Source organism: Patella vulgata, chromosome 1, assembly GCF_932274485.2.
Source record: "Patella vulgata chromosome 1, xgPatVulg1.2, whole genome shotgun sequence".
Lineage (NCBI taxonomy): Eukaryota > Metazoa > Mollusca > Gastropoda > Patellidae > Patella > Patella vulgata.
Window position 1 is genome coordinate 33,302,370 of NC_065879.2, and position 11,120 is coordinate 33,313,489.

An 11,120-nucleotide genomic window follows, 5' to 3' on the forward strand; every position below is an offset into this window, starting at 1 on the left:
TTATTATGTGTGTATAATATGTGTAGTTTCTGTATAGACTGCATTACTTACGACATTTCGCGTTTTGGTTCAACAAAACGCGGGTCAGGATAAGATGAGGATTTTTACCGAGATTGTAAACGTTAAGATCCTTTTATGCGAGTGTTGGGGGCGGTTCTTACCAATATACATTTTCTTTTATCCCTGTCTGTTGGTGTCGTAATTCAATGCAGTTTGCCCCCTCCCCCATCTCATTGGTTCCGACAGAGTCGTCCCATTCTGAAGTGAAGGATACTGGAGAGTTGAAGACCCAAAACTCAATACAGCAACCCGGACGTTTATTTGACAAGCGTTTGATTCGTGTTCGCACATCGTATGGTTGTTACAGTGTTCGACGTTCGTCAAAAATCGACTCTCCGTATCAAGGTCCCCATTATTTATCATTGGCCGACTTCAAATTAGGTTTGATGTACTTACATTCATATGTGTGGAATAATAATACTGCCTAGGTTCAATACAGCAACCCGGACGTTTATTTGACAAGCGTTTGATTCGTGTTCGCACATCGTATGGTTGTTACAGTGTTCGACGTTCGTCAAAAATCGACTCTCCGTATCAAGGTCCCCATTATTTATCATTGGCCGACTTAAAATTAGGTTTGATGTACTTACATTCATGTGTGGAATAATAATACTGCCTAGGTTCTGGTCACTTGCCCCTACATGCTCAAGACCCCCACCATCGTTAATAGCAAAGATGCACTAACATTCAATAGTGGTTCTCCTTAAGTTGAGGCAATTAAAACATGTTTCGGGGCTTAAATTCAATTAATTAATTCCTGGTATTGTCTGCTATTTACCACAGTGTTTAACAAGATGTGATGTATGAATAAATAGATGTGATTCAGTGCTCTTTCATAACCAGCTTGGAAACAGGCCAATTAAGATCAGGGGAGACAACTACAATTTTCACACATCAAATTACGGAAGGATCAGCGAACACTGAAAAAAATCAGGATTCTTCATCTCGTGACCCGAACTCTTTAAACGAAATCTTAAAAAAAATATGCTAAAAACTGTAGTCTCTACCGCATTTACAAGTTTTGCGGACAAAGGGGATAACTCAGAAATGAAAGGTTGCAGAGTACTGAAAATCGATAGGGATCGACCAATCATGACCTCAATGCTACACAACAAATTTGAAATTAGTTTAAAACTCGAGCATCTATTGCGTGAACAATATTTTGCACAAAGGGTGAAAACGGAAAGTTGCCAAACACTAAAAAATCAATAGGTTTCTTTCTCTGAAAAAACTGTTAAAAACTGGAGCCTCATCGAGTTAACAAGTTTTTCTGACAAGGGGGATAACTCAGGAATGAAAGGTCGCAGAGCACTGAAAATCAAAATAAAAAACCACCATGAATTCTGTCCCAAGATTTAAATCTCAAAATGGGAATGGAAAGAAAACTATGCACAACCATAGTATTTTGAAAATGGATAGGGTTTTTCCTTATTCTGCAATGAACAATCCCACATAGTTTTTAAAGATTCTAACAAGAATATGTATTGCCCTTGTGACACATAATTTAACCCTCTTGTACTGGTAGAAACAAATACAGATAAAGTATATAGTTTCTACCGGTATTTGGCAGTGTTTTTATTACAATTAAGTAAGATCTATACATACAAGCACCAATTAATAAAATGCATAATCACACCGTGCAGACAATAATTATCATAGGATACTGACAATTAATTTGCCCTCACATGCAGAACGCAAATACAAGTGTTCTATTGAACTTTAGGACCGTGCATGATGTCATCCTCACGATGTTGGAATTGCGACATCATACCAAAAATCAAGTCCTTAAATTTTTTCACAATAGTCCAAGGAACTTGCATGGAAAGTTTCATGAGGATCTTCTTGCCATGAGTAGCACTTGAACCAGGTTTCTGGTCCAAATATTCAAATTGGACAAATTACAGTTAGTTAAAAAGTTTCTATTCAATAACTTCTGGATAATAAAGTCTACTGGCTCTCAAGATATATCAACATTTTACTGGCATTCTAATTGATTGGTAAAGAACAGTTTAAAGGTCCGTAAATGCAAAACAATGGCTTTATAATGGTAAAACAAATTATTTAGGTTTTGGAGAAAAAAAACTAGATAAACTCTTCATTCCTTTCTTATCAATTTTTTCTAATTTCTTCTGAGCCATTGAAAGTTTTTTAGAAAGTGTTGGCTTCTTTTTGTCATCGTTTTGTTTTGAATAGTCTTCTAATGGTTTTATATCTTCTAGTTTCACTCTCTGTAAAATAGAAAATTGAATAGGTTAAAACCATCAAATAGGTTACTCTACCAAAATCCTACCTTGAAAACAACATTGATGATTTCTATATAATTTACCGACTGAGCACATTAAAAAAAACAATGACCATTTGTGCTCAAAAACGGTAAGAGAACACTTGTAGAAACGTTGTGCCACACGTATAATGAAACACTGATTGTATTCCATATAAATGGTTGTTGTATTTTTTATACATAGTATTCTTCTGAAAGATACAAAATTCAGAATTTTTTAAATTTTAATATATCTATGGAAAATGTGACATCTTTACGAAGAATAGTCAAATATATAAATAGTGCTATACCTTAGCCGGAGGTTCTTCTACAGGGTTGTTTGACACCTTTTCTTCACAGTCAGGTATACTGAAAGATAAATCAATATAAACAATAAAGTCTTGTCCAGTTTTTATTTTACTATAAGTAAGATGTGATAAGCCCATCAGATCTACATGGAATATAATATTCTCAATTACTGAAAAACAGATATTTCTTATTAGCAATTTATAAAAACCGGAGCAATTCTAAAATTAGTTTACATACCCCAGATAGGTTTTTAATTCTTGACTAATCTGTAATGGGAGGTAGTCTGATATAATACCATATGAGTATTTCACATATGCATCTGAACAAATATAAAAGAGTATTTAAAGATTTTAATATTTTATACTTTAATCATTGTAGAAAGATTAAAGTCAAATATTTGTAAGTGCTGGAAAACCGCAATACACAGACAAAGCTGCAGAAAAGAAAAAATACACATACACTGCAAGAAATAAACAACAAATATTAAATCATGTGAATGGGTATGGGGCCAGCCAGTCAGCGTACACCGCACAGTACACTCCTGACATTGATATAATTTGTGACGAGATCTTGCTGCAGGAGACATCATATGGTTAAAACATGTCAAAATATAATTATGCATAGAATTCAATTCAATTCTATATTCAAAGACATTATTAAAAATTATATTTGAGATATACAGCTATGTTAAAAAACACAACATATTATAATATATAAATTTTTAGTTTTTGATGTTGGAATGACTTGTAACATTAGGTTTCAGACAATCGATACATTGGAAGGTATTTTATACCGTCATAATGTACATAATATTTCAGGGTCAATCAATATCCTGTCAAAATGACCATAGTTGGGTCAAGACAACACCAGTAATTAGATGTGCAGAAATGTCAACATGATAGTCGTTGGGTTTACATTAATAGATAATAAAGGTCAAATAATTGAAACTATTCTATAAAAAAATCACACCTCTGTCCAAATTCTCTTCTTTATTAGATTTAACATACATAGCACTCTGTGATCTTATAACTTGAATTCCCTTTTCTATAATTCCATCAGTTAAAATATCAACCTGCAAATAACCACAACAAAAATACTGTATTGACAGAATTTCAACTCTTTAATAATTTCAAGGATTTTCCCTAAACTAATTTGAGGTAGATTAAAATGATATTATGGCAAAATCTAGGTACTGTTCGTCCTTATTATTCATTCCCTATTTTAACAAATTTTTTAAACTGCTATTAGAGAATATATATCATATCTAAAATTGTTTTTAAAAAACAAGGAATAGAGTTTAACATCTCATCAAAAACAAAAAAGTCTGTTATTTGGAAACTATATAGGACTCTTCAGCAAATTCCAGCTGACAAGGGGCCTTATACATGCAGTCTTATGTGTACATGGATTGAACTTTTTGGGGGTCCCATTCGAACGACCAGGCAATAATTATTTATCAACCTTGAAGTCCAGACAGTGGGAACCTGACTAGAAAAATCCTGAGATATGATAGAATGATATATATGAGTCAGCTTATTTATATTTCTTACATATGATATGTAAGATAAGGTAAATAATTCATCAATTATGTAAATTATAGCCATCAAGAGTAAAAAGTGTAAAAAATATTAAACAAACCTTTGCCTTTAACCATGATAACGTTTTATCTTTATTATATCTATATGCCTTGAAATCATTCTCACCTGAAAAAATATAATTACATCTACTTGAAATGATTGTACATGTACAGAAATTTTGAACTTGAAATACATATGCAGCAAATAAAATTTGAATTTTTTAAGAATACTACCCTTTTCTATTAATGTTTAAATTCTCAGACAATAAAAAACCCAGAATTTTCTTTTTGTAAAGTAATTTTCTTATTTTGAGCAGCAATTATTTAATTTTTACACTATTTCATAACATTGATTATTTCTAAACTACGCTAGTGTCATTACTTCATAAAAAAACATTGTTAAAATGACTATAAACCTGCATGGCCTAATTGTACAGTTTACAGTAATGTTTTGGTTAGTTTATAATACATGAAAGATTGGTCTTTCCATTTATGCACATAAATTTTAAGACATGTAGTTTAGACTATTGAATTATATTATTCTGCACTGATCAGTGATCACAATAAGAGCAAATTTTTGGTCAAATTTGTTAATTTTGGCACAATTCGCTTATATAACCTCTTTGCATTTGAAGAATTTAAAAAAAAAAAATGATTTCCCCACCCCTAGTAACACTGTGACATTTTATGGTTTTGGCATTGCTGAGAATACTGCTCCATATAAAGAAGTTGCAATGAAAAGGTCTGGAAATCTTGTTGCATGACATATAACGTCAGAATGAGACTAACACATAATAATTTTTGAGGTATATATATACATTGATGAGGCAGAGAATTTGCAGTTACAGTAAAATTCAAACCTTAATTACTTATCAAATATAAGTAGCAAATATAAGATATTTGTCATTTAAAGAAAATACTTCCAAGCAAAGCAGATACTCCAAATTTATATCCAGAACAAGGGATACACACCTTTAACATCAGCTACTTGTGTTAATTCATTTAAACCATTACAATCTGGTAATCTTATACATTCTGTATATTTATCATCTATAACTATCTGATCTAATGTCATATATTTACTACACTGAAAACATAATTTGAATTTACTAATAATCATCTATAACTATCTGATCTTATGTTATATATTTACCATTTAAAGGAATTCTTATTGTTGTATATGGTAATAAGAGTTACATGATGTACTTTATTTTTTTTACTGGTTGAAGTACCTTTAAATAAATTAATAATCTGCTGTTTCATCAATTCCATTTGTTGAGATTAGCATGATGATTTCATATGAAAGGTCTGAAAATGGCAGATTCCATCTTCAAAAGATAAATAACAAGCCAACAGTGAGGCTGATGTCCCCCGCCGAAATAGGAAAATAATTAGAGGACACATATAAATTTATCACAAATTATCTTTTACAAAGTATTGAACAATCAAACAGTATATCTTTACTTATAGTCTAACAATCAAAGTAGGAGAGTTATTGTTTTCCAAAGTCTCGACCAATCAAATTGCGTATCGCTCTGCTTACCCTGAGCAGAAAATGCTCATTATCAAACTTAGTCAAGGTATTACTGTAATGAAACTATACACCAAGTTTCATCAATCTCACTTAATTAGAACTAAAGTTATCGTGTCCCAAAGCATCAACCAATCAAATTGCTTATCTCTGCTTACCCTAAGCGGAAAATGCTCATCTTCGAACTCCATCAAGGCATTGACCTAATCAACACATACACCAAGTTTGAACATTCTAGCTCAATTAGGAAGAGAGTTATCGTGCCCCAAAGTATCAACCAATCAAATTGCTGCTTACCCTGAGCAGAAAATGCTCATTATCAAACTTAGTCAAGATATTACTGTAATGAAACTATACACCAAGTTTCATCAATCTCACTTAATTAGAACTAAAGTTATCGTGTCCCAAAGCATCAACCAATCAAATTGCTTATCTCTGCTTACCCTAAGCGGAAAATGCTCATCTTCGAACTCCATCAAGGCATTGACCTAATCAACACATACACCAAGTTTGAACATTCTAGCTCAATTAGGAAGAGAGTTATCGTGCCCCAAAGTATCAACCAATCAAATTGCTTATCTCTGCTTACCCTAAGCGGAAAATGCTCATCTTCGAACTCCATCAAGGCATTGACCTAATAAACACATACACCAAGTTTGAACATTCTAGCTCAATTAAAAGTTATCGTGTCCCAAAGCATCAACCAATCAAATTGCTTATCTCTGCTTACCCTAAGCGGAAAATGCTCATCTTCGAACTCCATCAAGGCATTGACCTAATCAACACATACACCAAGTTTGAACATTCTAGCCCAATTAGGAAGAGAGTTATCGTGTCCCAAAGCATCAACCAATCAAATTGCTTATCTCTGCTTACCCTAAGCGGAAAATGCTCATCTTCGAACTCCATCAAGGCATTGACCTAATAAACACATACACCAAGTTTGAACATTCTAGCTCAATTAGGAAGAGAGTTATTGTGTCCCAAAAAGTGTGACGGACAGACAGACGGACGGACAGACGGACAGACAGACGGACAGACAGACGGACGAACCCATTTTAATAGTCCCCTGCTTTCTTCGAAAGGCGGGGGACAAAAATATTGCGCGAAATAAACCCTTTGGGATAATCAAGAAGGCCATTAAACTAAAATCTAATTTATTTTTACAAGCAGATAATATAAAATTTAGTATTTATCAATCTGATTGATATAGATAACTTACCTTATCTTGTTGTATAAGATATGGTAATACTAGGAAGACTGGATCTATTTGTGTTGTTAAAATAATACCCCCATCTATTAAAACAAAAAAAAATCTTTTTTAAGATACAGGGAAAATCTGATTTGACAAAATCACTGTTCTTCCCTAGCTCCCTAACCAGAAGGTCTGGGGTTCGATGTTGGCTGAGATAAGCTCCCTGGTATTTCCCAGTATGGTTTCCACTTATCAGTCAAGTAGGATGGAGGGCCTGGCAAGGAACAGTGTAGTCATTCGGATGGCACAAAAAACTGAGTTCCTGTCGTGAACACATTGGTCAGCATGTAAAATATCTTGACAAAATTTTCCTCATTGCATGTCATACACCTATCTTCATTAGCCCACCAGCAGAAAAGTCACCCACGCCAGCTATAAAATCAATGTCAAGTTTTAAAAAAACCAACATAGAGTATTCTGTCCGGTACCACGTTCACAAGCTTTAAAATTCAAATATGTACAGAAAGATAACGGCATGATTTATAATGCGTCGGAAACTTACAGGTGATAACACCTTGATTTACGATCAAATAGAAAGATAACTCTGCAAAACGAATTCAAAATTAACAATCAGAAATGTTTCAAATTATAAAACATTACATCAAGAAGTTCTTCCACAAGTAACTTTTCCATACTTTATTTTATTACATTACAGATTAAAACAAAATACTGCTTGTAGCTCACATTGATTTCTATTTTACAGAACCTACCTTTTTGAACTGATTCACCTATTAACCACGATCTAAATTCTTCTTTATATTTAATTATTTCATACACATCCTTACCATGTTGATCAAACAAATATAAAGAACCTTCATCTATATAACAGAATAACACAAATTTTATATTAAAAAATGAAATATTGATTTATATTGATGCATTATCTAATCAATTGTTTTATGTAAAGAAATTTACAGATGAGTAAGAGTGTTTTGACATATTATCGTACCAAGTCACCACTCCCCAGCCTACATGAGATTCAGATCTCTACCAAAGAATAAGGTCACAATTCTAAGGAATACATTTACTGCTTATTACTGAGAATTAGTCAAAACAACGTCGCTCAGTAATAAGCAGTACATGTATTCCATAGAATTATGACCTGTATATTCCAGTTCAATAACTAAATGCCATTGCAACAATTTAAAGAATAAGGTATTGTGTAAATGTTTAGTTCAGAGGTCCTCAAACCTTGAAGCCCATCCATGCTTTCCGCTAGAGCTAGATCCTGTTATGTTTTTCAGGTTTTGAGTTTGTTCTTATTGAGTCCATAATGTTGATGTGCTCCTTCTGTCAGCCACTTCATCTAACCCTGATGTTAGTACCTCTCTCTGTGACTGCCAAGTCAGTGTTACCTCATGATTTTAGCTGGGTTTTTTTCTGTCCTTTTAAGGTTCTGACCCCCAGAGTTAATCTTTGTGGCCCTTAAGCTGAAAAATTTGGGGACCCCTGGTTTAGATTTTATATTTTTGACTGCTCATAGAAATACTGTACATGTAATATATTTACATTACTAACTGTTAGTATGGATCTTTATAGAAATATAGAATATTAAATTATAGTTATACTGTACCTGTTTTAGGATGTCTTAATTGACAAATAACTGGTCTCTCTTCAGTATCTCCACTGATTTCTAAAAGGTTATCTAAAAAGATATGAAATATACTAAATAATAATATTAATTATTAATATCAATGTTCCATTTTCTCATTCTCATGTATCTGAAAGAATGGTTTCGAGAAAATGATTCTGTGTCTGATTGGAGTCCCAATGTTATAAACCCTCAAAAAGTGTCTAAATAGATGCTATACATGAGTTCAGGATGGAAGCTCTATATTAATTATTATGACATGTCATATTTGCTGGGTTGTTGCCAAATTTGGTGTTTGACGCTAGAGGCGTAGTCGTGAAATATATATTGGGGGGGTCCGCAAATGAAATTATATATGTGACGCCAGGGGCACGAGGCTGCACAGCAGCCGATGTAGCGCGATAGGGAGAGTGTGGGAGGGTCACCCTCCCGCTGGTGTGGGGGGCGCACCCCCATAAAATTTTTTTAAAGTTTCAGTCTTCTGTAAACACTGTTTTGGCATATTTCACGGGATTAAACTAAAACATCACACCAATACAATGTTTATCATGTTTAAGTCAGGGGGTGCTGTATTCATATTTTTTTCATGACTTTTACATATCGAATGTTACGCTTGAGTTATGAACAACTTGACAACGAGAGTTTAGCAGGGAATTTTTATGAGGAGGATCCAAATGAAACAAAACTTGATCACATAACTTTAGTTTATGAGGATGCATATTTGACAATCACCTTGTTAACTACAATACTATATATATACATATACACATTGACATTTACAAGAAAGTTGTATAGATATTTAAAGTATTTTGTACATTTTGTGTATTATAAATGGATTTCAAAAAGTAAACATAAGTGTTTGTGTTTTAATTTGTACATTGTTTTATACAGATAGAATCTTAACTAATCCTAATAATTGTTGTAAATAAATAGGAGTTAGGGCCTACTATGTAAATTTTTTTTTTTTTGGGGGGGGGGGGTGTCCAAGTATATTCAGACCCCCCCCCCCCCCCCCTGGAAAAACAGAGCTACATGTATAATGAAGACAGGAGTCACAGGACCATATAGTATATAGCCTAATTAATATATTGTGCTATGAGGGAAATTTTGCCTAGACAGCAGCTCTATCAGGGGTGCTGGAACCCGGGTACCAGGGTATACAAATGGAACCCTGCCCTTTTCTGGGGTATACATTTATACCCATGCCCTAATGATGAAAGTTTTCAACCTTTTTGCTAGTCTATTCATTCTCTGAACAATCGTCTATTTGCCAAAATTCACAAGTTCAGAATGGACGAAATAGACATAGTGAAAATATCTGAATTTATTGTGAAATCTGATCAGAGCATCAATTATTTCGGTCGATTATAGTCTCATAACTCATTATAGTGTCTCAAAAACACTTGCTCCTGAATATGAGCTCTTGCAAGAATCGTGTCTCTAAATCTATTTTCTTAATGAAGATTTGTGTATTGAATGTCAAATTAAAAAGAATTTTTTATGAGATAAATTATGAAGATTTGTGTATTGAATGTCAAATTAAAAAGAATTTTTTATGAGATAAATTGCTCATGATACGAAAATTGTGAATGATCAGGCTTTTGTCTCTTTCATTATCATGTATTTTAAAGGGTTTTATGTTGGAATTTGGAATGCTAGAGGCGCTCTAAACAGCGTTCTCATAATTGACAAATTTCAAAATATTCTAGAGGCCGGGGAAGAGACCCCCCCCCATCTTTTGGTACCCTGGCCCTCGTCCCGTTCCGGCACCCCTGAGCACTATGCCGCCTAGGTCTACTCTTATTTTGGATTCAAATGACCGGGGTTTCTGTGGGCACACCAATGTATACACGGGCCCTCAGTTTTTTTAATTTATGTCATCCGAATGACTATGTAAAATGTTATGTATTGTCCCATGCCCTCCGTCCAGCACTACGCTGGAAAATCCTGATGAACTATCTAGGCCTACACCAGGATCGAACACAGTTTTACGCGCCAACATCTTACTCACTGAGCCACCACGGCTACAAATCCATGAAATGAATCGAATGGTTCTGCTCTGGTGACTTCACAATTTATTTTAATGTTAATGACGAGTGAATGACAATACAATATATATTACATGTACCAAATTTTCAGCCTACCATTCATTAGAAACACCCATTGCGATTGATCTGCCTCTTGAATCGTTTTAGAACTTGACTGTCTTGAGGGTGGACGTTTTGGCATGGCGGGTTATTGTTTATACTTTTTTATACTTTTAGATACCGTTAATCAAAGTTACTTTCGTTTACTAAAAATGTGGCGGGAAATGTAAAATGTAAACACGGATTGACTACATTTTATGTTAAAGTTCCCAGGACTAACTTGAATAAATGATTTTTCGCTCATCAAAGCAATTCATTTTTGCATCCACAAATTAATATTTTAATTTTCGTCGTTGGATGTCGTGATAAATCCCTACTCTCGTTTCATCATCATTAATTAGTATAATTCATGCCCCTTTGAAATCATGTAGTCAATCCGAGGATTATAATC

The 11,120-nt window shown here is 33.8% G+C and overlaps 1 protein-coding gene across 1 annotated transcript; it reads right to left on the bottom strand.

Moving 5' to 3' along the window:
• Positions 1-1,598: 1,598 nt before the first annotated feature.
• Positions 1,599-10,901, bottom strand: LOC126825259 (ribonuclease H2 subunit B). Its single transcript, XM_050554841.1, has 10 exons — positions 10,727-10,901; positions 8,565-8,636; positions 7,702-7,809; positions 6,959-7,032; positions 5,178-5,292; positions 4,268-4,332; positions 3,599-3,701; positions 2,867-2,948; positions 2,632-2,689; positions 1,599-2,288 (listed from the first exon to the last, which is right to left on the bottom strand). Exons 1-10 carry the CDS (start codon positions 10,809-10,811, stop codon positions 2,118-2,120), a joined length of 933 nt encoding a protein of 310 aa, XP_050410798.1. The 5' UTR covers positions 10,812-10,901; the 3' UTR covers positions 1,599-2,117.
• Positions 10,902-11,120: the final 219 nt, after the last annotated feature.

What these genes read in the sequence shown, in the direction of transcription:
- LOC126825259 (XM_050554841.1), bottom strand. Translation starts at nt 10,811, where the DNA reads ATGCCAAAACGTCCACCCTCAAGACAGTCAAGTTCTAAAACGATTCAA. An exon ending in ATTAAGACATCCTAAAACAG is followed by an intron (nt 7,810 to 8,564) that starts GTACAGTATAAC and finishes TCTGTTATATAG; the next exon opens with ATGAAGGTTCTTTATATTTG. An exon ending in AGGTGAATCAGTTCAAAAAG is followed by an intron (nt 7,033 to 7,701) that starts GTAGGTTCTGTA and finishes TTGTTTTAATAG; the next exon opens with ATGGGGGTATTATTTTAACA.